We start from the raw sequence: 14949 nt of genomic DNA on the forward strand, positions 1-14949 counted from the left end.
AAGAAAACTCCAGAGCTTAGGGAAAAAAAATTCAGTCTGGTGGAAAAAAAACTCAGAGAGCCTGGTGGAGAAAAACTCCAAAGAGCCTGGTGGAGAAAAACTCCAAAGCCTGCCTGGTGGAAAAAAACTCAAAGGGTCTGGTGCAGAAAACTCAAAGAGCCTGGTGGAGAAACTCAGAGCCCTGGGGACACACTCAGGGCCCTGGGGACACACTCAGAGCCCTGGGGACACACTCAGGGCCCTGGGGACACACTCAGGGCCCTGGGGACACACTCAGGGCCATGAGGAGAAACTCAGAGCCCTGAGGAGAAACTCAGAGCCCTAGGGACACACTCAGGACCCTGGGGACACACTCAGGACCCTGGGGACACACTCAGGGCCCTGGGGACACACTCAGGGCCCTGGGGACACACTCAGGGCCCTGGGGCCAGCTCACCTGCACGAAGGTCTGGAAGCGCGAGTCCTTCTTCTGGCGGGACTTGATGACCTCCAGAGCAAAGGGCTGGTTGCTGCAGAAGGTGGCAGTGGCAAGTTTCAGCTTCTCCTCTGCTGCTCCACTAAACTGTGCCAGGAAGCCAAAAAAAGCCAAGTTTAGACAGGGGAGCTCAGCATGAGCCACCCTCAGCAGGCAGAGCCACATGGGACTGAGCTCAGCAGGGAACAAAGGAATTTTTGACAAAAATGAGGAGTCATTTCTGCCCTGCTTTAAGGCTTTGTCTTCCCTGAGGAGACCTTTACACCTCAAACTCTTCAGTTCTCCTGAATCCACCCCTCCCACATCACAGAATCCCAGACTGGTTTGGGTTGAAAGGATTTTAAAGCTTGTCCCCACCATGGGCAGGGACACCTTCCATAATCCCTAAACACCCTTGAACACTTCCAGGGATGGGGCAGCCAAATCTTCCAAATAAAGATCTCAAAAGTGAAGCCTGCACCAGCACTATAAACTCCAAATTACACATTCTAAGATTAGAAATCAGTAATTTTAACCATCTTTTAACTGCACCAAAGGTAACACCAAGCTCACATTTCAGTGTTACTGAAATAAATCGTGCCACTACATTTTTCAAAATCCCACTCTCACCTTCATGTACCCAAAAGTACCTTTCTATTCTACCCACACATCCTAAGGAAATTATTCCTGTGCCTTAAATGACTCCACTTTCCAGTCAGATGAAAATCCTCTGAGTTCTCCCTGCTTTCCTTCCCCCCTCATCCTCCAGCTCTGTTTTGGTTGCAGAACTCCCAGCCCTTCAGCTCCCATTGCTGGGAATTATCTCCTGCAACCTCTGGCTCTATTGGCCATTCTATGACACATTATTTTCAAATAGAAGAAATATTAAAAGAATTTTACCCAGGAGAGCAAATCTTCCCCAATTTGGCCAATGACAGAAGTCTCGTTCCTTTTTCGGACAGATTTCATCTGGTCATTCAGTGCAACTTAAAAACAAGGAAAAAAGGCAGATTTTATTAACTTGGCTGGCTTAATTTTCAGCATTTAACATAAAAGCTATTCCAGGAGAAGATATGAAGTAATTTTAATTGGCTAATAACCAACTTAATAAATTTAGGATATCTAATAAAATGTGACTCCTTTGCACTCGTGTCTCACCTGTCTTCAAATGATCCCTAAGAACCAAACTTATCTTTCCTGAGGCTCAATATCATTTTTCTATAAACAGGAATAATGCAGAAAACCACAGAACTGATTATGCAGTGGCTGAAATTCCCATTGTGAGCAGTCCTTTCCTTAAACACCCTTCAGAAACAAATCAACATCAATCTTTATCAATCTGTTCTCTGCTCTCTTCAGGAACAGTTGTGCCATCTCAAACACTGGCACATAAATCTCATTGCTCCTTTTATCAAGCATGAATCAACACAGATAAGGAAAGGGAACACTGGACACATGATTCCTTATCAAAACATCTTTGTGAATCAGAAATGGAACAAGGGTGAGAAAAAGCAGTGTCCTGAATTCTGCTTTTCTCATGTTCCAGAGTTGTTCTGCTTCAATTTTTCAGCCACTGAAAGCCACAATTGCAGAGTGCAGCTGCTCCTACCATGCAGCCCAAGGATATCCTCCAGGTTGGAGAAGATTTTCCTCTTGTCACTGGAGCTGAGGATGCCCTCCCTGGTGACCCTCTGGTAGAAGACGTTGTGCAGGACCTTCAGCGTGCGCACGTGGGCTCGCTCCGTGTAGAACAGCTCTGGGGACACAGGGACAGCAGGATGGCCACTGAGGAGCCAGAGGGGAGCTCACAACGGGTCCCTCAGCAGCATTTCCCTCCCTGCTCCATATTCCAGGCTCTGCTGCAATCCCATGTTTGAATTGTTTGTGAAATTCCATCTTTTACCCCACACCAACAGCGAGCTCTGAGCTCACAAATCCACGCAGACACTTCTGCAGGGGCTGCAACTCAAATCTGCTGAACTTTCCATCACCTGCTTTCCAAAAAAACAAGCTTTTCTCTTTTATTGATAGAACATATTTAAAACTGCCTTAATATTGTTTAATGATCACTTGGTATTGCTTGTTTCTCCTCTGAGGATGGATCAATCTCACCTCAGGATATTTCTCAGTAGCAAGCACAGGTTTCACACCTAAGAACTCTTCCAACCAAAAGTTCTACAACTCTCCAGCCACTCCTTCACAAAAAAGCCTAATTGGAGATTTTAAGATCAAAGGTTTCACCTCTGAGCTTGGCCAGGTAGGAAAGAACCTCCATCTCACCATTTATCACTTCTTGGCGCTTGATCTCGTAGGGTTTGAGCCCCATCAGCACCTCCCTGCTGACGAGCTGCTGCCAGTTGGGAGGGTCCATGTCCATGTCAAAGTCATAGAGCTCATCCTCACTCTGCACATCTGCAAAGCCAACACTGTCCATCCTGGTGGGAGGAGAGAAAATGTGAGCTGATTCCCATTTCAGAGAAAAGCAGAGTGCAGAAATCAGCTTTATGATGACACTGTCCCTGCCAGCTGGAGGCTGTTTGATCCTGAACCTCTGGGCACATTCTCTAATTTTGCCCTTTACAGACTGACTGCCTGTTCTGGGAGTGTTTTCATAACCCTCCTGTGAGTGACACAGATCAAACCATTTGCAGTCAGGTATCAAGGCAGTGAAAAGGGCAGGTTACAGTTTCTTGCCTGTTTATCTGCAGGTACACAACCAACAGTAAGAGGTTGAAAAGGAAATCAGGGATATCTGCCCTCCCTAACCCAACTCCCATCCATGGAAATCAGTGGATACAGCAATCACTGCACTCCACTCACAGATCAAAGGGGTTTTTTGCATATGATTCACTCCACCTGCCCCACAAATGGCTGCCAGTGTCTGACTTCGTGTTCTTAAAGAAAAAAAGATCATGCAGACAACTGTGCTGGCTCAGAACAATGAGCACTGCTGCATTCTGCTTCATAATCCAAACAAATTCAGTGAAGTTCAAACACTTCCAAGCACACTCACTTGCGAAAAGGCTTTGGCGTTCCCATGTCAACCATCCTGCAAGGAAGGAAGGAAGGAAATCATTAGGGAAGCTTGTGCCTGATTTTCTCCCTGCTCACACATTCAGCATGACTTTAGAAAGGTGATCTGAGCTCCAAACCAGAGCATTTTGTTCCCTCTCCTGACAGTTTTCCCTCACAGCACAGACCAAAGTTGTTTACCAACAATGTTTAACAAACAACATCATTATAATTTTATGCACTAAATTTCCACAGCCACTGCCACACTAATAAAGGATTCTCTTTTCCAATCCATTCCAAGATTTCCTGACTCTCTCAAGGCTCCCTCAAGCTCCCAGAGTTACCTCTCTGATTCTCCCTCCTCCTCCTGCAGGTTTTCCAGAGGAGATGGGAACTCAAAGGTGGTGTTGGGGGTACGAGGGGTGCCATCCATGGAGTCACTGGCAGGTGGAGCTTCCCCAGGCTGCTTCAAACCTGGCCACAGGATAAATGGGAAAGGTGAGGAACCAAATCAGAGGACATCAGAGAACTCCCCAGCCTCTCCAGAGCCTCTTGATTCCAACTTCAGAGCTGGAGGAACTCGATTCCCAGGCTGGGAAGAAGAAATCTCAGTGACAAAAGCTTCAGGTGACACAGGCTGGGTTTTTCCTGTTGGATGATCCAATGGCAGAACCCACTAACAACCACTGCTGCTCATGGCAACATTCCCTAATTGAGGAAAGCTGATTAAGGTGAGGAAAAGCAGCTCTAATGACATCAACGCATTTCCCAACTGGCCCAGCTCATTGCATCAGTGCTCTGCACATCCTGTGCACAGCACAGACCTTAAACCACTGCTCATGCCACCCTACCTGTGTCACTGTCCTTGCTGCCCTCTGGAGAGGCAAAGGGCCCCATAGCCAGGGGGGACATGGGGTTGGCAGGGGGGTAGGGGCCGTCGGTGCCGTCGCTGGAGGAGCCGCTCTGCCGCAGCTTGCCGGACTCGGGGGGCTCGGGGCTCACAGAGGAGGCTGTGGGGGAGTGCTTGGGGTGCCTGGGCTTCTGCATCTCCATGGCCCTGCCAACTGAGCAGACAGACTGGAATGACTTCTGCAGTGCTGGGAGAAGCAGCAATTCAGAGCCAGACGGGTTTGTGCATCTTCAACACCAGATTTTAACAACAAAGTTCAAATCGCTCAATTTTACTGAAAATCAATCACTCAATCCTAATGAAAATCACTCAATCCTAATGAAAATTACTCAATCCTACTGAAAATCACTCAATCCTACTGAAAATCACTCCATCTGACCCCAATGTGCCTCAATCCCAGCCCAAAATTCGATTCCACAGCCCCTCAGGGATGGAAGGGAATTGGGAGAAGTGAGATCCAAATTCTCCCAATGGATTTGAGAGAAGTGAGATCCAAATTCTCCCAATGGATTTGAGACAAGTGAGGTCCAAATTGTCCCAATGGATTTGAGACAAGTGGGGTCCAAATTCTCCCAATGGATTTGAGAGAAGTGAAATCCAAATTCTCCCAAGGGAATGGGGAGAAGTGGGGTCCAAATTCAGACAACTGGGATTGGGTGAGGCAGGATGGCTGGGAGGAGGTTTAGGAGGGGAGGGATGGGGGAAATAAGGGTTCCTGGCAGGAATTAGGGATTTTTCAAGGCAGCAGGGATTTTCTGTGGCTCTCAGGGCACAGGGGTTTCCTGGGCTGACGTACTTGCACTGCTGTCGTGTCGGCTTGGCCTCCTTGGGGGCCCCAGAATGTTGGGGAAGCCTCTCCTCTTCCCTTTCTCCTCTCCTTCCTTCTCTTTCTTGATGCTTTGCTGCAGGTAAAGAAGAGCAAACTCATCACTCACTGCCTCAAATCCAGCTGTTCACTGAGATTTTAATGAATTCTTTAAAGCTGCAGAAGGGAGAGGACACAACCTTCAAAAAGGTTTCACACTGTTTCACCTTTTCACAGTTGGTGCAGAACTGCTTGAAACTCTCTTAATATATCAAAGGAAGCTGAAATGCTGATGGAAATATGGAGCTACTGTGACCAGATACACCCCCATGCTGTGGGAGACAAGGGATCACACCCACAGGGATGAAGTTTTGGTGGAAATATTCATTATATAACTGGAAAAGTGGGGGTGGCAGGGAAAAGAGCGTTCCTGCATTGCAAACCAGGAGGGTTTGGGCAAATTTCTCTAGAAAAAAACCTGAAGTAAACAAGGCAGCAGCTTTAATGAGATCCTCCCATGGTTCAAAATTGTGTTGTATGAAACATTCCTCCCCCAAAGTTTTAATAACTGTGAAAAACAAGGTGAACTCAGGGGTAGAGATAAAGGAAATAATTCCAATTATTTCCAAATCTCACATCTGCCAACAGATGCTCAACAATTTCAGCCCTTAGCTTTGCTGTGCAGCTCAGCAATCCCAGCTCTTCTTGAAACAGTGGAAAAATCACAATGATTTTTAATTTTTTTCCTGCAAATCTGAGGTTTGAATTGCACACAAATCCAGCACTACCTTGATCTTTGGCAGGAATCCGATCCGGCCCCGCTTCTGCTCCAGGTTCCGAGGCTCCTTCACTTTGACCCCCAGGTGCTTCATGTAGGTGAGGATCACATACTGCATGGTGGAGCTGCCAAACACAGAAAAACCACTGAGGTTTAACAGAAATATATTGGGAAAATACTCTGAGTCAATAAAATCAAGGTCAAGTGCTGAGGTTCTATTGAGAAATTAATTTTTAAATGAAAGTATGAAATGAACGGAAATAAATTCCCATGGATAATGGGAAGGTTCAGCCAACACCAGAATTTATCTTTTTGTAAATTATGGAGTGAATAAAGATGGGTGCCCAGAGGAGCTGTGGCTGCCCCTGGATCCCTGGAAGTGCCCAAGGCAGGTTGGACAGGGCTGGGAGCACCCTGGGACAACGGAATTAAATCATCTTTAAATCATCTTCACTCCCAACCCAAATCATTCCATGACAAAAGGCACAGAAGCCCCAGGAGGTGAAAATACAATTTTGAGAATTACACAGAAGGTCCTAAAATTCTACACTAAAGCCACATTTGATGTCACATTATAGATTTGAGTTATGGCAAAAACAAGCAGCAGTAAAAGGTTACTGCAAAGAGTGGAGGAAAAGCTGCTCAGATAAAAACTGAGCAGGACAAGGCACACACAGAAAATAAATGTTAGAGCAGATTGAAGCAGTTACAGCACAAAACAAAAATAAACAGGAACTCTCAGTGACAGTAATTTTTAAGATGTGAAACACAGGCAACAAATATCAGCAGAGAAGAGGCTGCTGCTCTGAATTGCAGTGATTTGTGCCAGGGGATTGAGGAGCTGAGAACAGCCAGGAGAGGGCTGTCGTGTTCCACAGCTCAGCACAGCTCCCATTACCTCTTGTCTTCTTCCAGAGGCTGAGATGTCATCCTACAAACAAAAAAGGGTTTTAAAATGAAACTCCAAACCCAATTAACACCCGGTCCCATCCCACCAGAGCATCAGTAGTTGTGTTGAAGTGTCCTTTAGAATGTTCAGCAGTCCCAGCAGGGGAAAAAAAAATAAAATCAAGACTCGAAAATGAAGGTTCAGCTGTGGAAATTGGATTCAGCCCACATTAAAAAGGAGAAAATGGCTTGTGAAGCTGTTGTTTCTACAGGAAAAGGGCTTTGATGTAATAATGCACAAGCTGACAGTGGCAGCATCCCCTGCACTGTTCCACAGCAGCCTCCTGGCCAGAGCAGCCTTCACTCCCTGCTGCCTAATCCCACACCTTGGGGTGGAATGAGAGGCTTTCAGGAGATAAATAATTATTTGTAAGCAGCCCCATGAAAAGGAAACAATTCTTTTTGCGTTTCTCCATTTATAAATGAGGATTTATCACCCTCAGCCCTGCCTGTCCCTACCCAACAAACCTCACAGGGCAGAAACCCCAACACAGCAACACCAATCCATCCCCCAATCCTTTCACCCTGCTTTCCCCACACCATCACAGTTATTTTCTCCTCTTTGCTGTCACTTACAGGACCTCCTCGATTTTGGCAATGATCTGCTCTGCACAGCTCCTCTCCTTCTCCACGGCGTTGCGGTCGCGGAGGCGCTCGGCGTCCAGCCGGGTCAGCTCCCCCTCGGCCAGGGTCAGCCCCATGCTCCTCTTCTGCCTGCAAAAGGGCACAGAACACCCAGCCTGCAGCTGGACACTGCCCTGGGACACTCAGGGTGTCCCACACAGTCACAGAGGGGCTTTAGGGTGTTTGGTTTTTAGGGATTGAAATCATTCATTGCTGAGCTTGGTGAAAAAGCAAATTAATTATCAACTTGTACTCCATGCCTGTGACAGCTCTGTAAAGGGGATTATTCCCTGCCCAAAGGGGAGAGGGAAGGAAAAAAAAAATACAAGCTGATTATAAACACTATCAGTAAGAGATTTATAACAATACCAAGGAAAACACATTTTCACAGCTTCAAGGAATGAAGAACCCAAGCTCTAGGATTGCAAGTGATGACTTGATTTAAAGATTGGCCACAGGGTACATTTCTGGTGTATTCCTACCCAATCTAAGAGGAATTCTATGTCACTCAAATCAAATATGAATTAAATGGGAACTCCACAGGGAGCTTTTGGTACCTGAAATCTTCCAGGTTCCTCTGAACCTCTGGGCAGACTTTGTCCTGCATGGTTTGGATGAACTGGCGGTGCAGCTCTTCAGGGAGGAGCTCTGGCCTTCTCCTGTCTGTCAGGCACAAAATTCATCAATTATTCCTCTGGGAACAGTCCCCACCTTCAATAAATGACTTCATTAAAGTCATTTCCCTGAATTAAGCCACCCTCTGCCTTTCACTGCCACAAGCACACCACCCTACCTAATTCCAAGGAGATCTCATCTGGAACTGGGACTTTCAGGTTCTGCAAAAGGAAAGAAAGGCTGGGAGAACCAACAGAGAAACCAGCACCCCAGTAAAAAACACAAATCCTGCCAGGGAATTCCCTCAAAACCCAAAATCATCCAATCTGAGCTGGTTGGAAAAGGGGAGACTGCCATGAATATATTCAGGATTATTTCAGATGAATATCTGGTATATAAACCTCTGTTTCAGTTTCTGGGAGTCTAATTGATGACAGCAGAGAATTTCCTCAGCTTTCCAACAGACACAAAATTTCCCAATCCCTGGAACAGCCACATCAATACCCACAGCAATTATTAACTAAAAGCAATGTAGAAGAGCCAGAACTTGCTTACCTATCACTAAATTATTTCTCCTATCTCCACCAAATCCCCTGGGATTTATTTTGTTACCAGGCATCTGAAGTCATTAATTTTCCTGCTAACACTTCAACAAAAGCACTTAGAACTTTTATTACATTATTACACTTTATGAAGTTATTTATTAAGCATCATTCAGATTTTGATTTTTAAAACTATTTCTTTTGGAGGGATTTAACCCCCCTTAGCTTTTTGCAGCTCAGGTGAGTGGAGAAAGGTCAAAGTCAACTTGCTGGATGTGTGTGAAAATGAGGACAACAAGTGGAACCTACTGCAGCTCTGTCCAGGAAGAACTGGTAGAACTCCAGGAAAACACGGCGGGTCTCTTTGGAGTTGGTCTGTTTGTACAGGTCTGTGTAAAGGTAGCACAGCTGTGGGGAACAGGAGGCCAAGAAATGAGGTGAAAACCATGAAAACTCCCAAGTTTTCTTTGCAGTATTTCAAGGAATTCAGCAGTGCTGGGTTGAAACCTTTCCTTTCCTGGCAATGGGGGGAGAGGGAAGAGGAGCACACAGAGGTCAAACCCTCCCTGAAGACAACTAATCCCACACCTTGGGGTGGAATGAGAGGCTTTCAGGAGATAAATAATTATTTGTAAGCAGCCAGATGCAAAGGAAACAATTCTTTTGGTGTTACTCCATTTATAAATGAGGATTTATCACCCTCAGGTCTGCATTTCCCTCCTTGCCAGGTGATGGCAGTGAGTGCCACACAAAATCTGGTAAATCCTGGTGAAGATTCCCAAAATGTGAGCCAGGGGAACAATTCCAGAGCTTCTCACCAGTGCTGCAGGATCAAACTGGGACACCACGTGGTGCAGGAGAGCAGCCAGGTGAGCTGGCCGCGATTTCAGGAGCTCGATGTTCTGGAAGCAGCTGCACTGCCCATTGATCTGCAGGGACACAGGGAATTGCATCTGAATTGTGCAGGAACAAGGGAAAGGACAGCTGAAATCATCTGCAGGGACACAGGGAATTTTATCTGAATTGTGCAGGAACAAGAGAAAGGACAGCTGCAGGGACACAGGGAATTCCATCTGAATTTTTCAGGAATAAGAGAAAGGACAGCTGAAATCATCTGCAGGGACACAGGGAATTCCATCTGAATTTTTCAGGAATAAGAGAAAGGACAGCTGCAGGGACACAAGGAATTTCATCTGAATTTTTCAGGAAAAAGAGAAAGGACAGCTAAAATAATTCAAGAGTCAATGTGTAGTAGCTCTGCTGCTGTGACAATAATTCAAGATTTAAAAAAAATAAAGAAAATTAAATAAGGCAAATTAATTCCTAGTAAGCTTGGAGTTTGGAGAAGACAGAAAAATAACAGACTCAGAGATGGATATTGTCAAACTCCCCAAATGTTTCTATTTGGAAAGTTCAGCAACAACAGGAATCCCATTCCCAAATCCTTATTTCACCACACAAGAAATGAGCAGAAACAGGGGAAGATAATTCTGGATGCTGGGGAAAAAAGGCTAAAAAAGGAAAAAAAATCCATTCCCACCTGCTCCTGCTCTGTGTCAAAATCATCATCCTCTGCTCCAATGATCTGAGTCCCCACTCGGGACAGGGGACTCCCAACACTGGACTGGGAATCCTGGGGAAGAGAAGCAAGAAAAGCACAGGGTGTGATTGTCCCTCCCAGTGCAACCTGGAGATCTTCTGAGCACTTTAATTCTTCAACTCCACCTTGGATTCCCCTCCCAAAAGATTCTCCCAGGATTCAAATACAGTAATTTCATGATTATAAGCCGCACATTATAATAGAGGGTGATCAAAGGTTTCTGTTCTATCACCATCTGTTGAGGGTGGGGCAGTGATCCTGATCTCTGTGGGAGATATTCTGCTAATGGGCCATCCATTGAAACCAGCTGGGGCAGTGTTCTTTATCTCATGGGATATCTCCTGTTCATGGCCATGGTTTATAAACCAGCTGGGGCATTGTTCTTTATCTCATGGGATATCTCCTGTTCATGGCCATGTTTTATAAACCAGCTGGGGCAGTGTTCTTTATCTTTTCACAGCCCATCCTTCCTCCAGCCAGTCATTTTCTGCTCATGGCCATTGAGTCCCACTGTGGGACTGATAAAATTACTGCATCCCATTGGGAGTTGCTCCAGCCAGGGGGAAGAGCCCAACATTTCTTACCAAGATAAAAACAGAGGTTTTGGGACACTAAGGGAGCCCCTTTCTCCACTGGACTCCAGAGGAAAACCGGATTTCTCCACATCACCACTGGAGCTCCGGAGGGAAACTGCACCTTGTACAGGAGCACTGCTCCAGCTGAGCCACATCTGTCACTGCAGGAGGATGCAGCCACCATGGGATGGGACTGCTGCCAACACCCTGCCTGACGGGTGTCAGGCTGTACTCTGACTGTGTCAGGGTTTGGGGTTTGTTCTTTGTAGTGCTGTATTTCTATTTTAATTTCCCTAGTAAAGAACTGTTATTCCTAATTCCCATATCTTTGCCTGAGAGCCCCTTGATTTCAAAATGATAATAATTTGGAGGGAGGGGGTTTACATTCTCCATTCAAAGAGAAGCTCCTGCCTTTCTCAGTAGACACCTGTCCTCCAAACTAAAACAGCAACTTTTCATTCTTTGTCCATATAGAAGCCGCACCTGATTATAAGCCGCACTTTGGGTTCGGACCAAAATTTTAGTCAAAATGGTGCAGCTTATAATTGTGAAATTACTGTACTCCCAAACATCAAATCATGTGGGTCAGGAGCAGCAGCATCACCTTGGAGCACAGTAAGCACACAGAGGGGAACTGTGGCTCAGGGAGCACAGGCAGGAGAGGGGAGGGAGAATTCAGGAGCCATGCCAGGGATGATGATGTGTTCACACATCCACAAGCTGCACTTGTAGCCCTGCTGGAAATGGCAGCCCCCAAATGAGTGAACATCCTGAAGAAAGGTTGGACTCAAGGAATAAACCACGTTCAAGTGCTCTCCTCATTCCAGGCCCAGCTGTTTCACTGCTGGTTAGGTGCTGCTTGCCTCTAAATGGCCCTGCTCTTAAGCTCCATAAACATTTACTCAGCTAATTAACTTTCCCTGCACCACTTTAATTGCATTTTATTTTCTAAAGCAAAGTTCAGGCATGCTCCATTTAGAAAGTGGGGGAAAGCAGCAAGATTTTAATGGGGCTGTTAGAGGAGATGCTGGTGTGACACTTGATGGTTTGTACTCACAGTATCTTGAAGCTCAGCCTTTTCTGGGCTCTCATCTGGATAAATCCTCTCCTTCAGGCCACTGCGAGGACTCTGGGAAAGAGGGAAGTTCAGTTCTGGTAAGTCCCAGCAAATCCAGGAAAGGGAGAACTGCACAGTAAAATTTGCCAGCCACAACAGGCAAAAACTTCTCCTTTCTCACAGGAAAAGGAGGTGTGAAAAACCAGAGTAAAATCTGTGTCCTATGTGCACAGTGTAACAAAAAACCCCAAAACTCAAGTGAATGCAGAAGTTTTGGTGAGAAATCTGGAGACAGTGAGCAACAGCAGAGCTGTAAAACCCCCAGCAAGGATTTATCCTTGTTCTCTCCACCTTTTCTCACAGCTCTCTCTCTTCTCCCATCTGCCAGCAATCCTCTAGCTCAGGAAGCCCAGCAGAGCCTTATTTGCAAAAACCTCGTGCTGCTGCCTCATCTTCAGAGTGTCCCAAGGTTTTTCCAGCCAGGACACTGCTCAGGCTGCTGCTTTCCCAGCTGCAGAACTCCTTTCACTTCCAAAGGTTTCTTTCACCCCTGATCCTAGATTTTCTCAGAGCTGGATTGAAAAGCTGGAATGTTTGATGTGCCAATCACCTGCTCTGATCAAATACCATCTCCAGTGCTGACAGGATGATGATTATTAGGAAGATTATGATGAATTTTGTTGTGCATTTATTAAACACAAGTACTGAATGGGATCTGGTCAGATTTGGAGTGGAAATGTTTCAAAACAGAGTGGTGGATGCTCCCATCTCACCCACCTCCCTTTCACTTCCACCTGCTGGGACAAATTTAGCTCTGACATCCTTAAGTTAATCAACAAACTTAGGCCAAATCCAAGCAGAGAGTCTCAATTCCCCTGCACTAATCAGATAGAGACTTAATTAAGGATTAGGCAGCAAGGGAGAGCACAGGAGCACACAGATTGATAACTAATGAGTGAGCACACCAAGAGTCCTTGCTGGTGGCAGGATTGAAGCTGGCTTGGTAGAGGAAGAATTTCAGATTCCCCTTTCAGGGCAAGCTGCCTGGCTCTGAGTCACGGTGCTGCAGCTGGAATATTCCCTGCAAAGATGCTCTAATTGGCAAATGGGTTTGAGCAGGATGCTGCATCCATCTTTCTCTGTCTGGTTACAGGGATTAATGCCAGGATAATCCAATCCTGGAAAAAACCCCAACATTTATTCTCTCCCAGTCTCTAACACCAGCAGGGAAAAGGTTCTGAGCAGTGATGCAGAGTAACCCAGGACAAGACACACAAAGAAGCAGAGCCCTGGGGCTGCTCACACTCACATCAGCAATGTCACTGTTGGGTCTGGAGGGGCTGTCACCACTGAAATCCAGTTTGCTGCCACTGTCCCCACTCTCTGCCTCCCCCTCGCTGATCTGCAGCGACTCTGACACCGACCTGGAGGACAGGACTCCATCCTGCAAACATGGCACAGCACAGTGTTCAAGAGACCATCCTTCAACATCAACCCAGCTAGCTCACATTGCTCATAAAACCTTCTCAATTTATCTAGAAACAGCTGCAGTGCTTTTCTAAGAGAAAACAACCACATTTTTAACCAAAACAACCAAATTTTCAGCACTTTTAACACAAGGGAAGAGGGGGAAATGACACAGCCTACATTTTTTTTTTTTTCAAACAAAATTGTTTAAAGCTTCCAAGAATGACATCATGGGTGTACTTTGAGTTGCACTGACAGATAACAAACACATCATTGCTTGCACTTGTTCTTAAAAGCAGGTTTTTCAGAGAGGAGCTGAGAGCCTGCTGTAAAATCCTGGCTGGATGTGCAGTGCCAGCTTCAAACCTCAGCCTGCCTGCCCAAACAGCTTGTCCAGCAGTTCATGAACCCCCAGGGCTGTGCCTGGAGCACTCCCCAGCCAGGCTGGGCCTGTGTTACCTGAGAGCAGCCCGTGGCCTTGGACAGCTGCTCCTGCAGCTGAGGAATGTGTTTCTTTGCCTCCTGGATCTCCTTGAGCCCACGGGTGGAGGGGGCTCGGCTGTACTCCTCCTGCAGGAACTGCAAAACAATTCTTGGTGTCTCTTCAAAGAGCACCTGCACATCTGCACAGCCAAGGAGCTGCTACAGAGAGTCTGTTCCACACTGCTCTGCTAATAAATTGTGATTTAACTGCCCCTCTTTGCATCACTTCCCCCAGTACCTGCAGCCTCTCCTGCTCCTTCTGGAGCATCTTCCTCAGAATCTCCACCTTCTGGTTGTGGACAATGTTATTCTCCTCCTAGGAAATAGAGAGAGGTTAAGGTTGGGTTTGTTGGGGGAGCTGGACAGGTAAGGAAAATGGGCATGCACATTTTTCACCTACCTCCTAACCATGGGTTCTGAAAAGCTCTAGGAGAACCAACTCAAATTTCCAACCCCATCCTAGGCATTGTTCCCTAATACTGAACAGTCACCAACACTTGAAAAACCTCTATTTCTATTCTATCAGACTGGATATTTTTACTCACAAAATGCTTTTTCATAAGTGAATAAATACCCACTGACAGGACAAAAATCCCATTGCAAAAAACAAAAAATTCAGGCCAAAACTTGACTCCATTTGTCCTTTTGGAAAGGGATCCTCAAAGCTTACCCCCATGAGCACTGGGCTGGTGATCCTTTCTGCATTCCCTGACGTGCCAGGCGAGTGGGGGGATGCCATGATGGGAGACATATGCCCAAAAGCTGCCAGATCCACGTCAGAATCCGCCAGGGGAATCTGGGGCGACCCTGGAGGGCGCCCCTGGACAGTGAGAGCTACATAGGAACCTGCTGTGGGACACAAGGACAGGCACAGGTCACACACAGGGACATCTGTGGGACACAAGGACAGGCACAGGTCACACACAGGGACACCTCTATGTTCCTCTACAGACAGAACTCACACCATCCCTCCTCCAAACCAGTGCACCTGGGTTACAAATCCGTTTAAATTTCAGATATTCCAAAAATTTTCATGACCATCAACCCTTCTGAAAGCAAGCAATCTGATTTCCAGCCCA

General features: G+C 46.3%; 1 protein-coding gene across 2 annotated transcripts in view; it reads right to left on the reverse strand.

The window, feature by feature from the left end:
• Nucleotides 1-14949, reverse strand: part of ARHGEF12 (Rho guanine nucleotide exchange factor 12) — a 70210-nt gene that overhangs the window by 14073 nt on the left and 41188 nt on the right. For both annotated transcript variants that reach the window (XM_033081683.2, XM_033081684.2), the window contains exons 8-28: nt 14541-14719; nt 14109-14186; nt 13847-13966; nt 13230-13364; nt 11921-11992; nt 10229-10321; nt 9507-9617; nt 8998-9096; nt 8325-8367; nt 8089-8194; nt 7484-7621; nt 6858-6890; nt 5970-6084; nt 5173-5278; nt 4318-4530; nt 3811-3940; nt 3468-3503; nt 2735-2889; nt 2064-2210; nt 1355-1440; nt 437-562 (exon numbers count right to left, since the gene is read on the reverse strand). In XM_033081683.2, the coding sequence (XP_032937574.1) occupies nt 437-562; nt 1355-1440; nt 2064-2210; nt 2735-2889; nt 3468-3503; nt 3811-3940; nt 4318-4530; nt 5173-5278; nt 5970-6084; nt 6858-6890; nt 7484-7621; nt 8089-8194; nt 8325-8367; nt 8998-9096; nt 9507-9617; nt 10229-10321; nt 11921-11992; nt 13230-13364; nt 13847-13966; nt 14109-14186; nt 14541-14719 (2321 nt within the window). The remainder of the gene's footprint in view (nt 1-436; nt 563-1354; nt 1441-2063; nt 2211-2734; nt 2890-3467; nt 3504-3810; nt 3941-4317; nt 4531-5172; nt 5279-5969; nt 6085-6857; nt 6891-7483; nt 7622-8088; nt 8195-8324; nt 8368-8997; nt 9097-9506; nt 9618-10228; nt 10322-11920; nt 11993-13229; nt 13365-13846; nt 13967-14108; nt 14187-14540; nt 14720-14949) is intronic.

Source organism: Catharus ustulatus, chromosome 28 (genome assembly GCF_009819885.2).
Source record: "Catharus ustulatus isolate bCatUst1 chromosome 28, bCatUst1.pri.v2, whole genome shotgun sequence".
Lineage (NCBI taxonomy): Eukaryota > Metazoa > Chordata > Aves > Passeriformes > Turdidae > Catharus > Catharus ustulatus.